Raw genomic sequence first — 24,026 nt, 5'->3', positions numbered from 1 at the left:
GACATTATTTTGTAGCCTAAACTTACCAACCACTCCTAATATAAACAAAAGACATAGTTTTTTACAAAAGAGTGCCAATGATTCAGAAAATCAGATATCCTAAACATAAACAACAAATTTTTATTTAACCGAGACACCTACCCACACCACACACCAGACTCGAAAGAAAATCACATAAACAACGAATCATTTATACTATGTCTGAATAGAATATACCTGATATGAACAGAATAGAGCTAAAACAACAAATCATTCATCATGATTTAATGAATTCAGTGTTTAAAATCATTTATAGCATATCTGAATCAATGAACACAAATTCAAATAAATAAATAAAAGAAAAATGAAATGTTGAAACAGAGACAATCTTGCCAGTTCAGCGAGAAGTGATGACCTTGAAAGCAAATAGTTAGAAAGAGAAAGAGGAGAGGAGAGACTCAGACCAGATTCAGAGAGAAAGAGGGAAGGACTTCCACAGAGGCAGAGACCACGAAAGAGGCGATGCCAGATTCAGAGAACTTTTACGTTTTGTACGTTTTAGGTTTAGGTGTTTTTATAATTTTTCTTTTTTAATAATATATTTAATTTTTCTAAATTTAATTTTTCTAAAATATAATTTTTTTTTTTAAAAATTATGTTTATTACGAAAATGCCATTTGACCGTGTCGGACACGGTCAAATTCGCGTGTCGGAATGGTCAACGTGTCGGAAAAAGTCAACCGCGTGTCCGACACCGTGTCGGAGCGTGTCGGAGCGTGTCGCCGTGTCGGAGCGTGTCGGACCCGACTCTTCCTGTTTTTACAAGTGTCTGTGCTTCCTAGTTCATTGTTATTAAAACAAATGACTGTTTTATTCCATGAAAATCTCATTTATAACTACTGAATCACTCTTTTGTCGTCATCTTTGTTTTTTAAATAATTGATGTTGATCATGTAATCTAATCATTTTTTTTAACCTTTATTCAGTTTAATTCAAATCTTTACGTTTTTTGAAAAAAAACAGGATATTCATTGTTATTAAAACAAATGACTGTTTTATTCCATGAAATGACTGTTAAAAAAACGGGATATTCATTGATTTATAACTACTAAATCACTCTTTGTCGTTATCTTTGTTTTTAAAATCTTTATTCAGTTTAATTCAAAAACTTCACATTTTTTAAAGAATACAATTCTATTTACTCGAAAAAAAATAATTAGTAAAAAACAAAAATTATACATATCCCGACCTTTGTTTCTTATTTTCAGATTTTTAAATTTGAATCTCTTATTAACCTCTTGATTCAGTGGAATCAGGTATGAGTGTTTTGTTATTAGAAAAAACTTCTGTTTTATTCCATGAAAATCTCATTTATAACTACTGAATCACTCTTTTGTCGTCATCTTTGTTCTTTAAATAATTGATGGTTATCATATAATCTAATCGTTTTTTTTTAACCTTTATTGAGTTTAATTCAAATCTTTACGTTTTTTGAAAAAAAAAAAAGGGATATTCATTGTTATTAAAACAAATGACTGTTTTATTCCATGAAAATCTCATTTATACCTACTGAATCACTATTTTGTCGTTATCTTTGTTTTTTAAATCTTTATTCAGTTTAATTCAAAAACTTCACATTTTTTAAAGAAGACAATTCAAAAACTATAAATCACTCTCATTTTTTTTTTGATAACAAAATCACTCTCATTTATAGAATTCCTTATACACATTATTCTTCAACGTCGGTGATTGCTTCTCTGTTTTTTCTTCTTACACAAAATATAATTTTCTAAAGGATGTTAATCCTGCCAATGAGGACTGGAGGATTAAGGTGAAGGTGGTTCGGACTTGGAAAGTTCCTAACTTTCAGCGTAAAAATTTGGAGGACAATCTTGAAATGGTTTTATTGGATGAACAGGTTGTGTTCTGTGTTTTAAAAATCTTCCATCTTTGTTTTGATCATTTTAGTTAACGTTGTTGACATAAGTTGGCTCCATTCTTTTGTAGGGTGGTAGGATCCACGCCACTGTCAAAGGTACCTTGCAGGTGCGAAATAAAATCAACGAAGGAGAGTGCTATTTTATAAAAAAATTTGGAGTTGGATTCAATAGCGATGTGTTTAGGCCAACCAAGCATCAGTATCGTTTGTCTTTCAACTTGAGGACTGATGTTAAATCGATTGTTGTTTCTGATATTTGTGCGAGTGATTTTGATTTTGTTGATTATAACATCATTGAGAAAGAAACGCCTGACTCCCCTTATTTAGTCGGTAATAGATTCTTCCTCACTGTTATACTTTTTTTAATTATTGCGGGTTTTATTTTTTTCCCATACTCTTTGCTGCCTTTTTTTTAATTTTTAAACGTCATTGGTTTATTCTGTATCATGACTATTTCCTTATTTTTAAACTCTTTGCGGTTATAGTTTTGTGTTTTTAATGTTTTGTCACCAGTAATCTTATTCTGTATCATTATTTTTTTCATTAACTGTGTTTTTTATGTTTCTGAATAATTTTTTATATCACGGTATCATTATACCTGTGAATACTTTTTTGGGAACACTATGTTGTAATTAAATATTTTTACATGCACCTCCTTCGTTAACGTCATATAAATTCATTAAAGCCTTTTTTTATCTGTGACATACAATGTAGTTCCCCATATGATAACGGTACAAGTACGACTTCAGCTGATTTGGATCAACAAAGTGAGTTTAAACACCTGTCACTGTTTGTATTGGATTTTTAAAATGCAAGCACGAATGCTTCTATACGAATGGTAACTGGAAAAAAATAATAGTAAATTAATTATTTTGAGCGTTGTTTATTCTCTAAATTTATTATTTCCAATTATATGTAACCGTAGGTTTGAATTCTTTGTAACGTATATTGTTTGAATTCAATTCTATGTAACCGTAGGTTTGAATTCTTTGTAACGTATATTGTTTGAATTCTTTGTAACCGTAAGTCTGTTTAGATAGAGTATTTATTTGTTTTAGTCTGTTACGTTGTTACCATTTATTGTATGTTCGCCTATTTGAAGGCTACCAATGAATGAGATAAACACAGTTGAAATATCAAGTTTATCTTGGTATCATAGTCTCACATTGGTTGTATGTGCAACTAATGTGGAGTTTATAAGGCCTCAGGCACTCCCACCCTTTGAGCTAGCTTTTGGGATGGTGTATCCCAAGGTTCTTTACATGGTGTCAGAGCCTCGTCGCCCTCCACTTTAAAGTGGAAGCACAAAAAGGTAAACCAAAGATTGGGCCTGTTGCATAATTCACGCTTCAAGCCAAGAGGGCTCTTGCGTGAGGGGGCGTGTTGAGATATATAGTCCCACATTGGTTATATGTGCAACTAATGTGGAGTTTATAAGGCCTTAGGCACTCCTACCCTTTGAGCTAGCTTTTTGGGATGGTGTATCCCAAGGTTCTTTACAATTTTCCACGCAGGGTGTCCCTTGCCCCTTTATGTCGATGGGTTGAGCATCAACCTGGTCAGATATTTTGCGTATCCCACCTTCTGGGCCGGGTATAATATCGAGCTGCCGGGTTACAACGGTCGTGTTGTCCCCTAATGTCAGCATACCTGTTGATTTCGAGTTCTTGGCCTATGTCATGTTCACCGCCATTTTCCCTCGTTGTACTGCTTTGCTGGTTGAGCATCAACCATGTTGCTACTTCGAGTTAGGAATACGCTTAAGTTGTTTTAATCTCACCCCACTTGCGGGTTGCCCTCAAGCATCATACCTTAACTCGAACTATGTCTATGCATATTCATTTGGTCGACGGGTTGTGCATGAACCCGTCGATGCTTTCATGGAGTAACCGGGTAGAGGATGCGCTTTAAAAGTCGTGATTCGACTATTTGAGTTGCCCCAAGCATCAGCATTTAACCCGGGTTACAGGTGAATGCGTGTATGCCTTATCTTATTTGTTGGTTTGGAATTGTACTCATTTCATCCTGCCACGTGGTACAGCCCGCGTGCGTTACCGTGTTGCAGCTGTTTTGTGCCGTCGTTGAGTTTCGTGCGCATTTATTGCAGTATCGTTTCATTTGTCTAATCATTGCTTTTTGGGGTGAATTGGCGGTAATGCCCTTGCCCCTTGGCTTTTTCCGTGTTGTGGTTTTCACGCATGATAATTGCGGTTTCCCCCCACGATTGTAGCAGTTATGATGTGGGGAGCGGAAAGACCTAATTAGCCCTGACCTTTTCTATTCACTACCGAGTGGGCAGTTGTCACGGCTATATAAGCCTCTGTTGTCCCTTACATGCTTTCGTTTCGCTTCTGAGCACTGTGCACCAGTCTTATTTGCTTGTTTTCGTCTGTGAGCCTTATGAGTATTTTGCATCACTCATAACATATATTTTATTACACTTATTTGTTACTCTTGATTAGTATTTTTAGGATTTATTTGAAAAAAATAATGATGTTTTGAGTTAATTTACATTTTTAGTGTTTGATTGGGTTTAATTTATTTTCGTCAAAATTTTTCAACTTTACGTTACTTCTGTATTTTGGCTATATCTCGGTCCACAGTTGTCGGATTGACTCCTTTCTTGTTGGGTTTTTCAGATAACACAGAGAGCTACAATTCTTATGAAGAGCTCGAAGCCCAATTCGGACTGGAAGCTGGTCGATTTCTGACGCCAAGAAGAACGTGTTTTGCTGAAGTTTTAGACTTGTAATTTAAAACCCAATTACATAAGTGGCCCAAAGCCAAGTTTTATTTTATTTATTTTATTTTGCATTTTAGATAGATGGGCCGATCAGAACTGAACCCTAACCCGCTTTGGGTAGGGGTATATGACGGCAGAGTAGAAAACACTTTATTCATTCGGTAATTTTTGAAATTGAGGATCAAAGCACTTTCTCTGGAGCGTTCTTCGCGTTCTTCATCTTTTTCTTCTTCTTCTTTTTATTTTAATCATGTTTACCTTAGCCATGCGAGGCTAAGAACCTTTTAATCAACCTAAGGTTAACGGATTCCATGGATTAGTCTTGAGGATCTGCGTTTATTTTAAATCAGTTTCGTTTTCCTTCCAAACTCAGATTGATATCGTGCGATCGTGGATATTCAATCTGAGGTTCGCGATTGCGATTATGGAAAGGGATTAATCATCAGATTTGATGATTAGGTTGATTGATCCTATGACCTTAAATCAAGCGGGCTGATACTCTGCGATTGTATGAGTAGAAGCATCGTCTTTGATCAAATGCTAAGCAGTCGCTTAGAGAGGGTTGTCAATTGAAAATAAGGATTCTGATTCGATTGACGATCAATCACGATTCTGATATCTTTTTATCCGAGGAAAGACATCCATGGAACCCTAACCTTAGGTTGGTTAATTTTTAATTACGAATTTTTATTCCAAATTTATATTCTGCCTTTTTAATTATTCAATCAAAATCCAAAACCCCTTTTAATTTTCTGTCATCATAAGCGATTGTTACCAAAACAATTTCCTTGAGAGACGACTTAGGGTTTCCACTTTACTACAAATTTTCTGAACCCTAATAATTTTATTTTTTTAATTTGCACGAGTTCGACAGCTCGTGTCAATCACCCTCATTTCGTCTGCTCTTCAGTTTCCTTTCATCAGGTATCTCATACATCTTCACTTTGTTGTTGCTTCTGTTTTACGGTTCTGCATTTGAACTTTCATTTTCCAGCATCCATTTGTAAATTTGAAGTTGCGTATTTTCTTCGTCGATTTCTAGTATTTTTTCAGAATCTATGAGAATTTCCATAGCTTGCATTTCTTAGAACTTGTGTTCCATTCTGTCGCTCTGGTGGTTATCACCTTGTCCTCCTTCGTATCCTCCCTTTACATTTGATAGTTTAGCCTTTTTCAGTTTTTTGATCGAATGAGGGGGAAAAACTCTTCTTCTTAAGCTCTGTGTTTTAAAGGGAAGAGGGAGGAGGATCTTGATTTTCTGAAAAAGATTCCTCTTGGTGCTCGTTTCTGGCTTTGGGGAATTCCCAGGACTGAGGAGGAAGAGCAAGAAGTTGTGCTGCGAGGTTGCCGTGGTGGCAAGTCTCGTAGTGTGTTCGGGATGTCGAGTAGAGGGTTGCAACATTCCCGAAATAGGGGTTCATCTCGCCGGGTTAGGAGCCGTCCTAGTGAGAATAGGAGTGCCTCACGTCTCCCAACCCGGAGTTGAGGCTTCCAACAAATCTATCGTACATCCGAGATCTCTGCCTCACTCCTAAACTTCACCACCTTCTTCTGTTCCAAGGAGTGTCCCTTGCTACTCTTGTGTTTTCTTGAGTTCAAAGCTTGTCGAGCAAGGTTGTGACTCTTTGGTCGAGTCCATGTTGGCTACTTGCCGGCATTGAGATAAATCTATTCGCACGTCAGGAGGAGCAGATGATCCTATTACAATATCTGATATGTCATCATCATCATCTAGTGATTCTTCTGATAGCGTTTGTGATTTTGGTACTCTGATTCTTTCCTGATTCCTGTCTTTCCTTGTTTTTAGGTTTTATGGCATCCCCTCCTCCAGAGGTAGTATAAGAGTCGAGTTCTACCGAGTCATGTTACCCACATCCCTCGTCCTCTTTAATAGCCCAGTTTCCCTGGGTAACTCATGAAGTTTTGAGTACTATTTCGGAGATGGGTTCGGACGACGTCGTCGTCCTTTCGGTGGGGGAGTTGGAGAATTTCGACCTAGTCCCTCCCTGAAAAGACGAACCCGTCTGCTCTAGTGGGAGGTCAGGAGAGCCCCATTTCTTTTTCTTTGTCCAAGATGTCGTGACTCAACTCAGCGTCCGCTTCCCCTTGACGGATTTTCAGATTGATCTTCTGAATCATCTTCAAATAGCTCCCACACAGCTTCACCCTAATGGGTGGGGTTTTGTCAAAGCCTTTGAGCGTTTCTGCTCATACCTTGCTATTCCCGCTTCTGTATGTGTATTCTTTTTCTTTTTTCAAGTGCTTACCCCTCAGACTGGTCGGGAACCGGCCAACCTAAAATGGTGGGTTACCATTCGAGGTATCCCTAGTCGTAAACTTTTTTAGGTCTATATTGACTCTTTTAAAATTTTAAAGACAAGTTCTTTAAAGTTTCTGCCCATCTCGGCAAGAGTGTTTGGTTTGTTGACGCCTCTCGTGTCGAGGATGGTGAGGGAATGTTCCCTTTGCACTGGTCTTCTGACCATTATCAACTTCCCCCATCTAGTTACCATTTCCAAGTTGCCAAACTAGGTTCATCTGATATTGATAGTGCCATTGCTATTGGCACGTACCTTCTGTCGCATAAGCGTGCTAGCGTCGCATCCCTTCTGTTCAAGTCCCAGGAGGAACTTGATACCGAATTAAGTATGGATTATTTCTTGCAACCCTATCCCTGCATATTGGTCGTGTTGCCTTTGATATTAATTTCTTATTATTTCTTATCTGCAATACCCGACATGGATAACCAACAAAATGATCCTCCTAGTTGGTTGGTTGCGTTGAACCAAACCAAGGCTGGTTCCACCGGGTTGCCGAAGAAGAGGAAGGCGACTGAGTTGTCCCAAAGCAATCTTGGTAAGACCAAGGATTCGTCAACGGGCGCTCCGATCGCGGTCAGTGCCAAAGAAAAGTCGAAAGCTGCTGATGTTCGTGCTTCCCCTGGCCCCCATCAAACCCTGAAATCCCCTCCTCCTCCAACACCTGAACTTGTTAAGCATATGGTATGGCAAGGCAAAACAAATAGTGCTCTTTGGGATACAGTTTGCGCCCCCGAGTCCTTCTACAACTCATCCGCTCTTACCACATCCCAGGTTAGGGAAGTGGAGGAGTTGGAGCTTTGTTGTTTGAAGATGGCCGGGTTGGCCAGACCCTTGCTCATTCTTAAGCAAAAGTATATGTGTTCATTAAGTGAAGCATCTGCATCCCGGGAAGAGAAGGTTAAGACATGTCCTGAGATGCTGAAGGTGAAGGATGATCTGTCTACTTTCAAAAAAGGACTATGATGACACCACCACCAAGCTAGCCCAGGTTAAGGTTGATTACGGGAGGTTCCGAGACGAAAAGGCTGCTGAGGCCATAAGGATGCACGACTTCCGAAGGATGTACGAAGAAATGGAGGATAAGCTGAAGGAAGCTGAGCGTAATGCTCAACTCTACCAAGATGAACTTGAGAAATTGGTCACCGGGTCCTTCTACAACGCTCTGAATCAACTCCAAGTACTGAATCCGAAAGTTCCTTTGAACCTGGTCGGCTTGAATGCTCGTGCTTATATTAGCAATGGCCAAATAATTTCTCCAGCTGTCGCGTCTCCTTCCCGTATATCAGCTACCCAATCCGAGAAAGGTGTTGCTGCTGAGGATGGTGAGGAGGCAATTAACCAGCCTGGAAAGGAAGTCGAGGCGGCCAATCCATCTGGCAAGGAGGTTCCAGTATCGGAAGAGCCTCCGCCTAGCCAGACAACATGAAGGGCCGGAATGCCGGTTGGACTTGTAATTTCTTGGGGTCTTTGGGTCCCTTTTGGGTTGATTTCGAATATTACCAGTTTTACTCTGATTTTTAATTTTGCTCTCAACATTTAATTTTTCCTTCCATATTCTACTTTATAATCTGCCGTTTTGCTTTTTCTTATTTCTGAGTCCACTACAGATGCATTTATCTAGGTATTCGTATCTTTATAACTCGGTATGTCGTTGCAGAGCCACCTTTGCATTGTCAAAATGCGAGCTCATATTGCATTATCTAAGTGTACAACTTAGTCGTATAACCCTGATCCGAGTTTCCTTGCAGCGTAGTACTCGAATCGTGTAATCCGGTTAGCTTCCTTTTCAATCCCTGATTTTGCCAGGGCGTGTAGGAAATCCTATCCCACTTGAACACCGGTTTTAATAGTTTCACTTCCAACTTTAATAGATGTATCTAACCCGCGCATTGTACGAGTTTTATACCGAATTTACTTCACTATTTTACGTCGCTTATTGGGTTAAGCATGCAACCCAATTTAGTGTGCTAAACTCGTGCATCATACAAGTTCTTTATTTATGACCTGGCCGAGGTCAAAGCATTGTACGGATTTCGCTTTATGTCATTTTCGATGACACATGTTTGTTTAACTTACTCGTTCTGGTAAGCCTGTATGAATAATGGATCTCGTCTTTGTTGACTTAACCGTTTAATTGAATTTGAATTTCATAATTCAATTTTATCTAAGGTAAAAACAATAGTGTCATCTGTCCTTTTTGGTATCGTGACCAAGATGGGAACATTTTAACCTGATCAAAGTCATTATGATAAATTGTATTTGTACCTCGGATTTCATATTTGATACATCAAAAGTAGACAAGGATAGATCTTTAAAAAGAAAATTTCCTCATTTATTGATATCAAATTGCAAACTACATGAATTTGCCGGCATATTCGGCTTTAATTAAATCCCTAATAGATAAAAATATAATTAAAATAGTACTGCGAATGGGTGAAGGTGGATCCCGAATTTAGCTGTAGTATATCTTCAGCTTATCCGCATTCCAGGTTCTCTTAATTCTTTTGCCTTCTATCGTTTCTAGGACGTAAGCTCCTTTTCTGAGCTTCTCTTTAACCCGACATGGGCCTTCTCAGTTCGCAGCGAGCTTTCCGTCTCTGGCATTTTTATTGCTAATATCTGCTCTTCTGAGTACCAAGTCATTTTTCTTAAAGATTCTTGGTCTCACTTTCTTATTATACTTTGCCGCTGTTTGTTGTTTAGTCATCATATTCCGGCAGTGAGCTGTAACCCTAGCTTCATCCACAAGGTCCAACTCTTCAGTAAGCATTTTACTGTTTTGTTGTTCTCCCTGTTCAAGACTATTCAGTTTTCTCCAAGAGGGTTCTCCAATCTCCACCGGAATCATGACTCACATCCATACGTTAGTCTGTAAAGGGTTTCCCCTGTTACAGTTTGGGTACTTGTTCGGTAACCCCAAAGGACAAAGTATAGCTGCTGAACCCAGCTTTCTTCAGCATCAAACATTCATTTTTTGAGGCCGTCCACAATCACTTTGTTGGCTGCTTCGGCTTGCCCATTCGATTGTGGGTGTTCTACAGATGCGAAGCGATGTGTGACTTGTAGATCTTTCATTAGCTGCTGGAATTTCTTATCAGCAAACTGTGTTTCGTTATCAGTGACCACCTCGGCTGGGATTCTGAATCTGGAAACAATGTTCCGTTCAAAGAACCTTTGCACTCTAGCCGAGGTGATTGTGGTGACTGGTTCTGCTTCTATCCACTTTGTGAAATAATCCACAGCCACGATCAGCCACTTAAGTTGCCCTTCAGCAGCTTTGAAGGGCCCTAGTAAATCTATTCCCCATTTAAAGAAAGGCCATGGAACGGAGGTGCATTTCAGCTCCTCAGGTGGCGAAAGGATTAGCTTGGCATGCTTCTGGCAGCTATCACATTTCTTGACGTGTTCTTTAGAGTCTGCCCCCATTGTCAGCCAGTAATAACCAGCTCTGAGGGCCTTTCTGGCCAAGGCTTTTCCTCCCATGTGATGGTCATTGATTCCTTCATGGATCTTGGCGAGTACATATTCCGCTCCTTCCAAGCTCAAGCATTTTAGCATGGAGTTGTGCAAACCCTTTCTAAATAGCTGGTCGTTCACAATTGTGTATTGTGCCGCATCTCGGACACACTTTCTGGCTTCCAGATGGTCTTCTGGCAATATTCCTTTCTCCAGGTAATCTATTAGGGGTTTCCTCCAGTCATGTGCCGAGGTTATCACCATTACGCAACTCGGCATTGTTATGCTTTGTTGAACCACGGTTCTGTGGTTACCCAGATTTTTGGTGCTTGCTAACTTTGACAAGGTGTCAGCTCAGCTATTCTCCCCCCGAGGGATGTGAGTAACCCGTACCTCATCAAAGTCGGCCATCATTTCTTGAACTCGACTCAGGTATTTCATTAGCAAAGGACCTTTAGCCTGGTACTTTCCTTCTATCTGCGAAGTTACCAGCTGTGAGTCACTGAATATTTGAACCTGTGCCTGCGTTGCCCCAGTTAGCAGGAAGAGTTGAAAACCACGCCTGCGTTGCCCCAGTTAGGGTTATGGTAAATATCCGGGATATGAGGGGTTCGTCAATTCCTCGGATGTACATGTCCGTGTCGAAAGCATCTATATGGACCTGTGGGTCCTGGCTTCCATCGTACTTTGGCAAGCGTGCTGACTCAAAGTCCGCCGGGAAGGCAGCGTTCAGTATTTCACCAGTAAAAAGGTTGTTGTTATACTGCCCCCTGCTGTACTTTCTTCTGTATCCGCCGGGTTCCACTCGTCTTCGGATGTTTTGAGCATTCTGGTCAGGATGAGTCCTAACCCGGTCCTCCTGGCCGTTAGCTCGTGCCAGATGGTTTTGAGCATTTTGGCCATCAGCAGCCTGGTTTCCCTGGTTCGGGTTTGCTGCGCTCACGAGGTTGGTCCTTTCATGATTTTCCGCATGGGGAACCCGGTTCGGCAGAATCAGGTTTCGAGTTCCTTCTCGGTCATTGGCAGGTTGGCCTTCAATTTCTGTTGCTCCTGGTCCAGTCAGCTGTGTTAAGCGCTGTTCCAGGTCTCGCATTCCCCTATTATTTTCCTCCCTATTGCTCGAAAATCCTGCTGCCGTTGCAGGTTATTACGAGTTTCCAATTCTGCGATTCGTTCCATGATCGCAGCGAATGCATTATTAGCTAACCGAGTATCCGGATCGGCCGATTGAGCAATACGCGCAGCAAGATCTCCTGGGTGCTGGGAGAGGTTGTTCCTTATTGGAGCCGTGACTGCATCAGCCCCCCTGTCTCGACGCATTGGAGTAGACGCGGTGTCTGAGATGTCGTCCTCAACCTGGACGTGGTCATAGTCCACGTTGTTTCCTATCTGGTTCTGAGGTTGATTTACCTCTTCCAGGACTGGATCCAACAGTTGATTCTGGTTCTGGGGTGGCTGCTGGCTACTGCTCCTCGTCTGGATTGCCATCCTTTGTCAGGTTGGTGGGGACTTCCAATTCAAAGAAGATGAATTCCCCACAGACGGCGCCAATGTTCAGTCCTTGAGACAGAGATGTCCAACCCAATAGGCTGGTATGTTTATCTTGGATCTAGTACCCTCTTCAAGGTATCTATGGATGAAATAACCTTGAGTCAAGCAGATCACTGTGCACAGAATACTATAACGACGTTAGCCAATGGGGTGCGTGTGTGCGCACACTGACAACATAACAGTAAGAAAGAGAGCGTAACGTACCTTTAGAGTTTACCTTGTATTTATAGAGGTTACCTATGGGTAGCGTGGATGGACCTTTGGTGCTTTTGGTGAGAGTCCAGGCCTGCTAGCTATGCTGTCGTATTAGGATTAGTATCCTTGATGGATATCTATCTCTTGTTATATCAATCCGTATCTTAGATTGTCCCTTGTTGGGCTTACCACTTTATGGGCCCATTATACGAGTCCATAATACAAACATATTAAAAAACACTTGTTAAGGAAAGAAGATATATAAAATATTAAATAAAAATAATTTAATATATAAAAACTTTAATTTTCTTACTGGCGCATGTTATTAAAGACCTTAATACAACATGAATAGCTTTTAGCTTTATTCTATAAAACAACCTTCAAATTCAATGATTTTTTAATGAAAATTGAAAAAGACATATGCTTCAACAGTTTGTGGTGTCGTGGGAAGCAGTGATTGAAGACATGCATGATGGATCAGCGTTGTAATTAAAGAAATATAAATATGGTTCGCGTTGGATTGACGCAGCAGGCAAAGAATCTGAGGGACCCAAATCTAAGTGGCAATACCATATTTTTTAGTGGCTGTTTGAATACTTTTTTTTCTTTTCTTTTTATAAATAAAAATTAAGCTAAATAAATTTTGAGAAAATTTTTTATAGATTTTTTTATAATAAAAAAATTAAAAGCCAAAAATTTTTAGGAAGAATTTTTTTTTTAAATAAAGAGCCATAAAAATAAAGAGATTCTTTTAAAACTAAGCTAAAATTTTTATATAACTAATAAACTATTTTTAACTTAAACTTAAAAATAACTTCTAACTATTTTTTTTTTTTGACTTAAGTAATTTATGCTTTGCAGCAAATATCCAAATTCCCCAGACATAAATGTCAATTGTGAATTGTCAACCACCAAGAAATATATTCTATTATTATCTCTTTACACTTTACGCCAGCCGAATCATGAGCCAGCTATACAATTAAAGGCATGTGTAAAATGTACAGAAAAGAATATCTAAAATTTGTGGAATTTTTTACAATATATATGACTGGATTTCATTATTTTAATTTAATTAAAATATAATTATTTAATTTTTATTTTTATTTTCATTTTTTAACACTAAAAAATAATCCTTTCAGTTTGTAGATCTTAAAAAATTATGAGAAATTATAATTAAAATAATTTTATAAAAATGAGTTGATATTTTGGTCAAGTAAAAAATGTTTGTCATTTTAAATGACAGAAAATTATGTTATTTTAAGAGAGATACAGACATAGAAAATTTGAATTTTAAATTTAAAAAAACTATCAACTTTCTCTCTCACTCTCCCATGATTTCTGTTTTTCTATGTCTATTTCTTTCCTGAAATAACATAACTTATGTCATTTAAAATGACAAACAACAAACCTGTGGTCAATATATTTTCTGTGACTGACTATGAGTTTATCCTATGGTGCCGCAGTAACAAATTTGACGCCGTGGCAGTTTAGAAAATTTTTCTACACCGTGGTATTCCGATAATTTTATCTTTTTGGGCAACCGTGGTAGTACGGTCAAAGTCGCGTATGGTTCCTTCTTGCGGGATAAGAATTAAGAAGCGATGCCGTTTATTACGCACCAAGCCGACTCAAGGCGAGTCGAAAAGCACAAGCCACTTCAAAATTCAAAAAAGTAGCCTTATTTTGTACAAAAAAAAAAAAAAAAAAGCAGCCTTAGTAGGTAAATCTTCAACACGTATTTGAACCAAACGTGACACGTGGCACTGTTAATTGGTCCATTCACATTTACACGCTCTTCACACAGTTCGCGTGACATAAATTCAATTTCTGGCACACAAAAATTCACAACATTTTTATTTTTCTTCTTTCATTCCTTCCTTGCACAACCCTCGCTTCTCGCACAGAGAAGACAACATCGATTCCTATATCTCCTCCCTCACAATCGGTGGCTGTTATTTTCCATTGTTGCCCTTGCAAGCAGAGAAAAAATGGTTAGTTTCTCCAGTCTCTTCTCTCTCTCTCTCTCTCCTTTGTTGTTGTTTTTTTTTTTTTGGTTCTTTGTTTTTTCCTCTGCTGTTCTCCGTAACTGTGAATCCTCAGAAAACATAGAACTGAACTGATGATTGATTTGGAGTTTTTTTTTGTCCGAAAAATCTCGAAATTCATGTGCAATATTTGTTCGTCGATTTCTTTTTTTAAAACAGTTTTACTGTTTCTGTTTTTGTCGAGTTTCGGTTGGATTCATGGCCGATCTGATCATCAACATCGAAGAATGTAGAAACGAAGGATTATTCATGAGTTTTGTGTTTCGCTAATTGTTTATTCGCTTGTTTTTTGATGATAGATCTGATTTTGATATCAATTCCAGTGTCTAATCTTGTATCGCTTTGTAGTGTAGCGATTAGTTTAACTGAATCATTTTGCGGACTGGAAGTTCTATAGATCCGCCAGTGTATTAGGACCATCCGATTGTGCTAGTTCTGTTGTTCACCTTAGATGTTAAAAATCCGACTAGCAATTGTGGAGCGAAGGTAATCCTTCTAAGCAGCTTTAGGCTGTTTCCTGGGTGGAGTGAAGGTAATCCTTGTAAGCAGCTTTAGACTGTTTCCTGGATTCGAACCCATGATCTTTCAGTCATGGAAAAACATGACTGAAAAACAGCTTTACCCCCGCTCTTCGCTCCTATTTTCGAATTTAATTTGTAATATTTTAGTGACAATTGTAGAGCTTGTGGTTTGCTCGATCTTTTTGGAGCTTTTTGTGCTACAACAAATGTTTATTTTTTCTATGTATAATCACATGGGCTTGCCGCTTTAAATGGGGATTTAATGAAATTTTAGTTTTTGGTAGAACTCAATTGCATCTGTTAATTAGTGTAGTTGACCCCATCACTTGGTTGCTGTTGTTGTTAATGTTAAAAATTATAATCACATGGGCTTACTGGTCTGTTTGTTTTTGGCACTGCAAGTGTGTACGGAGACATTTCCTTGTGTTAAATGCCAAGTTCTTGTTGATGTATATGTTGTGTGTGAAATTTTACAGGCAAATGCAGCATCAGGTATGGCCGTCCATGATGACTGCAAGTTAAAGTTTTTGGAGCTCAAGACGAAAAGGACACATCGGTTTATCATTTATAAAATTGAGGAGGAGCAGAAGCAAGTTGTTGTGGAGAAGTTGGGTGAGCCAGCTAATGGTTATGAAGACTTCACCGCCAGTCTTCCTGCTGATGAGTGTCGATATGCTGTTTATGATTTTGATTTTGTCACTGCTGAGAATGTCCAGAAAAGCAGAATTTTCTTCATTGCTTGGTAATGTTAACTTTCAGGAAGCAATCCTCTCTACTTTTAGGTTTCGAAATTCCATTTTTTATATTTAATTTTTATCTGTATTAATTTTGTTGCTTTTGTTTGAAGGTCCCCTGATACATCTAGGGTTAGGAGCAAGATGATTTATGCCAGCTCCAAAGATAGATTCAAGAGGGAGCTTGATGGAATTCAAGTTGAGTTGCAAGCAACTGATCCTACTGAGATGGGTCTTGATGTGTTCAAAAGCCGTGCCAATTAAACAACTGTGATTATGAATAGTAGGAGTCGTGATGGGGAGCTCCCTTCAGCCTTAGTTACTCAAATGGAAATGTCTAGTTTGTGGAACGGTCGACTTGGCTAATTCTGGACTCAATTTTCCAAGTTTTGACATGAAGTATTCTGCTCCTTCAACATGCTTCTCTTGTTCCAGTGTACCTTGTGGTTTGTGACTTATACAATCTGTGTTTGAGTGTCATTATAGTCCTGTGCTTTCTAGTTAATTTTTTAACTGTCTTTTGTGTGATCGGACAAAAATTTGGGATCAGCTATTGTTGTAATATTGACACTTGCCATTTTACTAATACCTTAAGACTTCAATTGGCTGAAATACTTTCTTGAAGAATGGTTTGTTAAAACCTATTATGAACTAAGTTAACCCTGACAAGATCGAGGTGTTAGTTTTGTGAATGCAAACATAATTGCATTGGCATTTATGCATTACAAAAAATAAAATTAAAAACACTTTATTTGTTTTAGCTTGTTTTATAACATTTATAAGATTTAATTGTGCCTATATTAAACGGTGTATGATTGCCTCTTTTTCCTCCCCGCTCTCATGTCTTGAGAGTTTCCGGTACATTGGCTGACTAATAAGGCATCTTCACATTGGACTGGAGAGTTTGTTTATATTTGTACCGAAAGAGTTCTTATATATATGGGGGGCTGAAATTATATGAATGCAAAAGCTCATGATTGAAAATATATATTGAAGGTAACCAGCGTAAAATCTACAATTTACTGGATAGACAACTTTGGCCCTCTAAATTTCTTGGGAGTAATTTTTTATAACTAAAAATTCAAGATTATTATGCCATTTGACTCAAGATTAGTTACAAATCTATAATTTTTTTTTCTCTGTTCGGGTTGTGGAAATACGGAAGAGACTTAACTTGCCAAAAAAATAATAATTAGGATTAAGAAATCCAAATCATCTCTCTTGAAAAAAAACGGTTGTACGTTGTTCCTGGACTTCCTTTCCTGGCCTTATTATAGTGTGTTTGGATTTGCGTTGGGGCAAACTAAAATCACGTTCAAATGGAAAATGTGTCTTGATTATTGAGCCATCATGTTTGGGGATAAAAATGCAAATCTGATCTCTAATCCAAACCCAAATTTTGCAAGCAACACTCGTTGTTTTTTCAGCGAATAAAATCCCGTTGAAGGTGTAGAATCAATTTTATACAAAATCAGTTTGCAAACTCAAATCTAAACGTACATTTACGGGGCTGGCCAATTTGGAATTTTCCCTTTTAGGAAAATGGGAGCGTAGCACTAAAAAAAAAAATCGTACAGAGGTATTTGGCTTGATGGGCATAACATTTAATTTTTAAAAGCTGTAAGAGGAGGAGAGAAAGAGAGAGAGAGAAAGCAAAAGGATTAAAATCTTTAACTAGACTCAGTTTTTCCCCTGTACGAGTTAAGAAAAGAAGTATCATAACTCATCATTCATCTGGTAGCATATGATGTTCCTCTTGTGAAGGAAAAAAAGGATAAAAATGCATAAATATAAAAAGGACATGAAACAGAGAAAAGATATGAAGTTTGTAAATGATTAGTTGATTACTTTTGGGGAAAGAAATCCTGCAACCCATGAGAGCTCATAGGGGAAAGCTTTTGATGTTTATTTAGATAAGGGAGCAAATTCTGCGTTAAACTAAAAAGTTTGTTGTATTTAACCGTAATACCAATGAGTCCAACTTGATTCTTACCCAGCATATAAGGTCAATGCAAACCTGCCACTCATCCTGGCAAAAAAAACATAAATTAAGAAGTGAATGAACTCCTTTCTTATGCTTTAAATCCATTGAGAAACATTCATATGAATGCCAGCTGCAAGTAGCATGTTCACATTTTTCCTTTGAAACTGGAAACTACGAGTCTGGAGAAGAGGTACTCATCAATGAAGCCAGAAAGAAGAAAGCCACTAGTGCTGAAATGTATTGACTTCATAACCTTGAATCCTGGGTTTTGAACTCCCCCATACTTTTCAGCACCTTTACGCAATGAGGTGTTTTCCCATTATACTTTAAAGCATCAGCGGAGTGCAGTTACAGCAAAACTTTTCACCACTCAAATCTTCTGGACTTTTGCCTATCCAAGATGCCACCAAGATTGGCCAATGCATCCTTAAATTTATTGATCTTCAGGAAGCCTCTGATCATAGATGTTTCAGTTTGTGAGAATTTTCCTTTCTCCATCACCATATTGATGAGTTGAATGAGGGTGTCCTCCATGGATAAAGAACAAAGCCCTTCTGCCAAGTAACCGAATGATGTGAACTCTGGCAATAATCCTTTCTCCAACATCTCAACTGTAAAATCAACAGCCTCTTGTATTGGCCCTCCACTATTACAGAGGCCCCGGAAAACAATCTTGTATGTTATAGCATCTGGAGGATCACCCTTTTCCATCATTTCTCTGAAAAGCCTCATGGCTTCTTTAGTTCTCTTCCTTCTAAACAGTGCTTGCATCACAGGGTTATAAGCACGTGGACTCAAGACCATACCTTTCATCTGAATAGATCTGAGGAGCTTACTTGCAACTTCTACTCTACCTGCCTTACATAGTCCTCCAATAAGGGTCCCATAGGTAACAATGTCCGGTTCACAACCATTTGAGTTCATATTTTGCATAATATCAGCTGCCTTCTTTATATCTCCACCTTGGCAGAAGTACGTAAGCAATGAATTATAAGTGAACTTGTCAGGCTTTAATCCTTCCATTATCATCTGATCCATAAGTTGAGCAGCTTCTTCCACTCTCTTGCTTTTACAGAGGCCATCAATGAGGGTGTTATATGTTACTGAACTTCTTGACACCCCCATGAGTTCCATCTGATCAAAGATCTCCTCTGCTTCTTCAATCCTTTTGTTTTTGCACAAACCATCAATCAATGTATTGTACACCACCACGTTCCTAGCACAGCCACTTAACTCCATTTCTTTCAGTAGCACCAATGCTTCTTTCAGTCTCCTTTCAGAACAGAGGTTGTCAATCAATATACTGTATGTAAATTCATCAGGTGGGCACCCTTTCTTCTTCATCTCCTCGAATAGTTCCATCGCAATCTCTCGGTTATTGGTCAAGCAGAGACCTTGTATCAAAGTATTGAATGTACAAACATCAGGCAATATCCCCTTGCTGGTAAGAACATGGGCCAGTTCAGTGGCTGCTTCAACATGGTTCTCCTTGCACAAGGTGCTAATAAGTGTGTTGTAAGTTACAGTGTTTGGGGAACAATCTCTAGAAATCATCTGCTGGAGAATCTCAACTGCCTCATCAACTTCACCCAATCTACACAACCCAGAGATCAAAGAGTTGTATGTATATACATCAGGATCAAACCCATTCTCAAGCATAAAATCCATGATTTCCAAAGCATGCTTGATATGTCCAGTTCTACACAACCCATTCACCAAAACATTGAATGTAACTTGATCAGGGTAAAACCCCTCCTCGGAAACATCTTGAATAAAGCTCAAAGCTTCATCAACTCGACCCTCTTTGCAAAACCCATTCACCAAAACATTAACAGAAACACTAGTCATCAAGCACCCCAACTCCACCATCTGTTCCTTGATTCTCAACGCGCCATTCAAATCACCCTCTTCAACAAAACCTTGCATAAGCGTGGTGAAAGTTTTCTCATCAGGCTTCAACCCATAACTCCCCATGTCCTCAAGCATCAAAATCGCAGGCCTTATCTGATGCGCTTTGCATAGAGCCTTAATCAAAACATTAAAAGTTGAAACATCCGGTTGAACCCCATCACTAACCATCTTCGAATGCAACGTTTCCACAAGCTTAAGCTTATTACCCTCGACAAGAACATTCAGCAAGACATTATAGAAACGGGTATCAGGTTTCAACCCGAACTCATGTTCCATGACATGAAGCACGCCGTTAATTTCGTCGTGTAACTGAAAATTCGCATAGCTTTCGATGAAAATAAGAAAGGTACTTGCATCGATGGGGCAACCCGAGGACTTCATTTCTTTGAGTACAATCATCATGGAGTCAAAGGAACCAACTTTGCCAAGGTGGCGAAGGATTTCTTCGAATATGGATTTATGGGGCGAGAAATTGGGCTGCTTAGAGGCCCATTGGAAGATGCGAAGTGCTGAGGATTCGTCTTTTTGGCGGCGGAGGAGTTCCAAGAGTTGGAAAGGTGAGAAATTGGGAGGGAGGTGGTGGTGCTGACTTGGGGAGGGAGTGCTAGAAGCTGAAGGCACACAGAATCTGAAAGTTGAATTGGAAGAAGAGAAAGAGAAAGAGAAAGTGATGGGTCTTGAATGGGGTGAGGTTACGGTGAACGGTAGAGGGTAAGAGTGGCAGTGAAGAGATGAGAGAGTCATTGAGACAATATCACAAACATGTATACTGCGAAAAAGAATCAGAAGAATGTTGCAAAACGATGGAAAGTTGTGACGGTAGTTTGTGGGTGAAGTTGGATGAGGAGCAGAATAAAATCTGCTTCGGAGTGATAGAGTGACGGGAAAATGTTTTATATGCACTCTTCTTCACATTTATAATTGTTTTTTCATAAGAAAGAAAGAAGAAAGAAACAATAATTTCTTTTTCTAAAAACATAATTGTATGTTAGTTCGAAGAGAAAGAGTGTTTTTCTCATAGATAACTCTATCTCCTATAATCTCAAAATCACGGCATTTTAAAATTGTAAGAGATAAAATAATTTTATGTGAAAAAAAAAATTAATTCCTAATTTTATACATGGAAAAGTTTAAAAATCTCCTATAGTTTTATTTAAAACCACTTATTTTCTTATTGTTGATTTTTTATCATTTATTTTTTTATGATTTTTTTTGATCCAAATGCATTTTTAACATTGTTGTAGCTTTGATTAATATCTTCATTTTGCCCTTGATATTAATCAAATGTATAACTGTATAAAGAATTAACTGTATAAAGAATGAAGTGGGATAGAAAAACTGATTTTAAATAAAGTCATTTAGGTGGTGTTTGGTTCAGGGTATCCAGGAAGATGTCTATGCAAGTGAAAGTGGGAAAACAAAACAGCCATGTTTGGTTCACGGTTTCCTTCAATTTTCCCATCTAAGCGATTTGCATAACTTTCAACATTTTGTAGTAGATAGTAAGGAAAATTCATTGTTACGAAAGCCAATTTGTATGTGGTTTTTCAAACTTAGCCAGGGAAATGAAGGATAGGGCAAATGACATCAGACCATATTACCCTCATCTAAAGCGCGAAGAAAGATAAGGTCAGCAGCGTAAGCTTATCTTCGTTTTGTGGGTTGAAGAGCAAATGAGGAACCGACGAGAGGAAGCTCCCTGGTTTTGCATGTTCGAGTGTGACCCAAAAGAGTAACCAAGGAAGTAAGCGTCGTTTAACAACTTAGTAGCTTATGGTGTTTACTTTCCAGAAATATGTGCTTTACCATTTCCGTCTCTGTTTAAGTTTATTTCACAAAATGCATGGTGGAAGGAACCACATTGTCGGACTTCAGCTTGACGATTGACCCTTTTTTTCGTAGATCCTGCATCATTGCCGATCATTTGTAGTTGCAGAGTAGTGAGGTCAACAGAACCAACATTCACAGCAACAGATCCCGCATCCTTTCCGCTCGAGTAAGTCTTCCTTGGTTCGATCTGTCTTAAATAAGTGATATGAGCTATGTTCGACCGTATTCTTGTCTTGGGCGTTTGCATATTTGATTAAAGGCTTGTTTTTTTTCATATATGTATCTCATTGCATTTTTGGTTATGTATATTCCGTATTTATGTACCGGAAACTCTGTATGGTTAACATAATTATTTTCGTTGTTTGATTATTACATCATAGAGACAGAAATAAAGAATGCGAGATACATCCTATAAAGAATGCCACAAACAAACCTTATGCTGACAAGAATTTAGAAACAACTGCTATGCTTCAGAAACATGTTTTTGACCTCAGAATTGATTCCTACGATGATATCTTATCTAAATCAGCAGTCATATATCCCTCATTTGCTTCTATTCAATACAGCTGTCAGACAAAAATTTTTGTGCCACATTCACATGACCTTATCTTAACCTTCCTATACAAGATCCACCTATGTACCTTCATCAGTCTTCACACCCACATATTCCATATATATTACTATAACCACCTCTTGGAAGTCAGTCCTGATGAGGCAGTTAATAGTTTCCATCTATAGAAAGAAGGTAATAGTCAGTCCTGGCTAAGTGGGTATATAAGCTAGCTTTGGAGTCATGATGACAGGGATATTGCAGTATTGTAATTTTGGAGTATCACAAATGCTTATGGACTGATTTTGTATGGTAAGTGGTACTTACAAGAATTGCCAACAGGTATGTTCATATTAAGTTTGGTAGTCAATATTTTTTATCTTATGGTTAGTGCTTTTATTTTACAGTATTATATGGCAGCAGGTTGGTGATTATGTACTATTTGTTGCTGTCATGTTTGACATTTCACACGTGTGTGCCCTGCGAGAAGACTTTTGGGTTGTCATCTGAAGCAAAGAGTTACCGGACAATATAGATTGAAAGTGTCCGACATCATAGTTATATGATTGACATACACAGTATCACAAACAGAACCATACAGAAAGGGAAATTTGCAGAAATATGTTGCATTAGTAGTTGACTTACTGTTACTGCCATTCATTGGTCATGTGAATCTGTGATGACGATATTAGTAATGCATGTTATCTGTAAAACTCTTGCAGTTACTTAACTATTTCAATGAAGATGATTTTGGATTGTGAGGTTTGAGTATATTGTGCCTGTTTGGTTAATACATGAACACATACACCTTCACAAGATGAATAACTAACACAAATGATGAATGAAGAGGAAATATTTTATTTAATAATATTATGAGCACCCCGAATACAAACAGACAGTTTGGTACAATACGATATGATGGTACCATGCTGATGAGTAATTAAACCTTTATCAGGGATGCCTCTGTACTATTTTTTTATTCATCACAACAAACTGCACGAGTTACCTTCATCAGTACAAGGAAGTAACAAGACTCCATCCATCCATACACTGAAGGGAAATAAACTGAAAATGAAAACAAAACTGAAGACTCAACTAATTTCTCAGACTCCATCTGCACTGCAATTACAGACTCCAACATAAGAGCATAAAATGCAATTACAACAAGACTATTACAGACACCTTTTTTTAAAAACAGGGTTATTTTGGTAATATCAACTTGTTTTCCCATCTATATTTTACCTCCAACCAAACATAGATTTCATAAAAGTTACCTAATTTTCCCGGTAAAGTTTTTCCCAACCAAACAACTTTTTTTTACGTTTTTCTACCTATCTCACTTTCCAACCATTTCCCTATCAATTATATTTCCCTAGTATTTAAAAATTTTCTTCTCAACCAAACGCCCGTAAAGTACTGTGCCTTATACAAGCCCATGAAGTAGAAAGAGATGGTGAACTCAATTTTGAATCCAATGTGTATTCTATGTCCTTAGCATTTCTGATAGGATGTTTAACGATATCATGAAAAACAATTCTGATGCCACATGAGATAAGTTTTTTCTCCTACATATTCTTTATAATTGTGTCATATTTTTATTTTTTTAAGTGATGGAGCCTACAAGTTTGTCTTTATGACATGAGATAACTCATTTCCTTTAACATGAGATTAATAAAATCTATTAATTAAATATATAACCATGTTGAGAATGGAAATGGACGGAAAAAAATCAGTGTAATTAATTTTCTTGAAATCACAAGGGGATAAATGATTTTAGGTGAAATCATAGGAGGTTTTTTAAACTTTTCTCTATATATAATAAGGAGAGATTGTACTTATTATTATTTTTTCTTATTACTTCTTTTATTAAATATTAACCGTTAATTTCTGTCAATTTAACGGTTAACGATCATAATTTATTGAAATTTAATAATTATACTATTTAAAGGGATGATCTCACGTTTAAGATTGGAAATTATACTATTTAGTAATATTGAGTCGAAGAATGGAAGGGTATGCTGATTTCATAAATGTAAAAAGGATAATTCTGAATTGATTTAGTAATAATACTTAGAACACCCGCAATTTATTTAAAGGAAAAATGAGTTATTTCGAAGGAGTTAAAATTGTATCATTTTAAGAGAGAAAAAGATAAATAAAGGAAGAGAGAGGGTTGATAAAAAAAAGTAAAGGTGTGGATCCCACTTCTTTGTGAAAGTGAAATGATATAAGTTATCTGATTTAAAAAAATAAATCCTTTACCTTTA

The 24,026-nt window shown here is 37.9% G+C and overlaps 2 protein-coding genes across 3 annotated transcripts; one reads left to right on the top strand and one right to left on the bottom strand.

Moving 5' to 3' along the window:
- Window positions 1-6,039: 6,039 nt before the first annotated feature.
- LOC133286106 (actin-depolymerizing factor 2) lies at window positions 6,040-16,146 on the top strand. 2 transcript variants are annotated; one of them, XM_061483452.1, is made up of 3 exons: window positions 6,040-6,061; window positions 15,225-15,492; window positions 15,598-16,146. In XM_061483452.1, exons 1-3 carry the CDS (start codon window positions 6,040-6,042, stop codon window positions 15,746-15,748), a joined length of 441 nt encoding a protein of 146 aa, XP_061339436.1. In that variant the 3' UTR covers window positions 15,749-16,146. The 2 variants fall into 2 exon arrangements, with proteins under 2 accessions (XP_061339436.1, XP_061339437.1); XM_061483453.1 differs by lacking the exon at window positions 6,040-6,061 and adding an exon at window positions 14,017-14,175 and having other exon boundaries at window positions 15,227-15,492; window positions 15,598-16,136.
- Window positions 16,147-17,341: 1,195 nt separating this feature from the next.
- On the bottom strand, window positions 17,342-20,213 carry LOC133286111 (pentatricopeptide repeat-containing protein At3g53700, chloroplastic). Its single transcript, XM_061483459.1, has one exon. It carries the CDS (start codon window positions 20,121-20,123, stop codon window positions 17,832-17,834), a length of 2,292 nt encoding a protein of 763 aa, XP_061339443.1. The 5' UTR covers window positions 20,124-20,213; the 3' UTR covers window positions 17,342-17,831.
- Between the last annotated feature and the right edge of the window lie 3,813 nt (window positions 20,214-24,026).

The sequence above is a fragment of the Gastrolobium bilobum genome, unplaced genomic scaffold, assembly GCF_033153095.1.
Source record: "Gastrolobium bilobum isolate Gb01-03AN ecotype WA unplaced genomic scaffold, APGP_CSIRO_Gbil_v1 utg1240, whole genome shotgun sequence".
NCBI lineage: Eukaryota > Viridiplantae > Streptophyta > Magnoliopsida > Fabales > Fabaceae > Gastrolobium > Gastrolobium bilobum.
This window is presented reverse-complemented; position numbering and strand designations above follow the sequence as displayed.

Bases quoted from the DNA above. Each gene is read 5' to 3' on its own strand.
- LOC133286111 (XM_061483459.1), bottom strand. From the start codon at position 20,123: ATGACTCTCTCATCTCTTCACTGCCACTCTTACCCTCTACCGTTCACC.
- LOC133286106 (XM_061483452.1), top strand. From the start codon at position 6,040: ATGTCGAGTAGAGGGTTGCAAC. The intron at 6,062-15,224 runs ATTCCCGAAATA...GTGAAATTTTAC, and splicing joins GTCGAGTAGAGGGTTGCAAC to AGGCAAATGCAGCATCAGGT. The intron at 15,493-15,597 runs GTAATGTTAACT...TTTTGTTTGAAG, and splicing joins AGAATTTTCTTCATTGCTTG to GTCCCCTGATACATCTAGGG.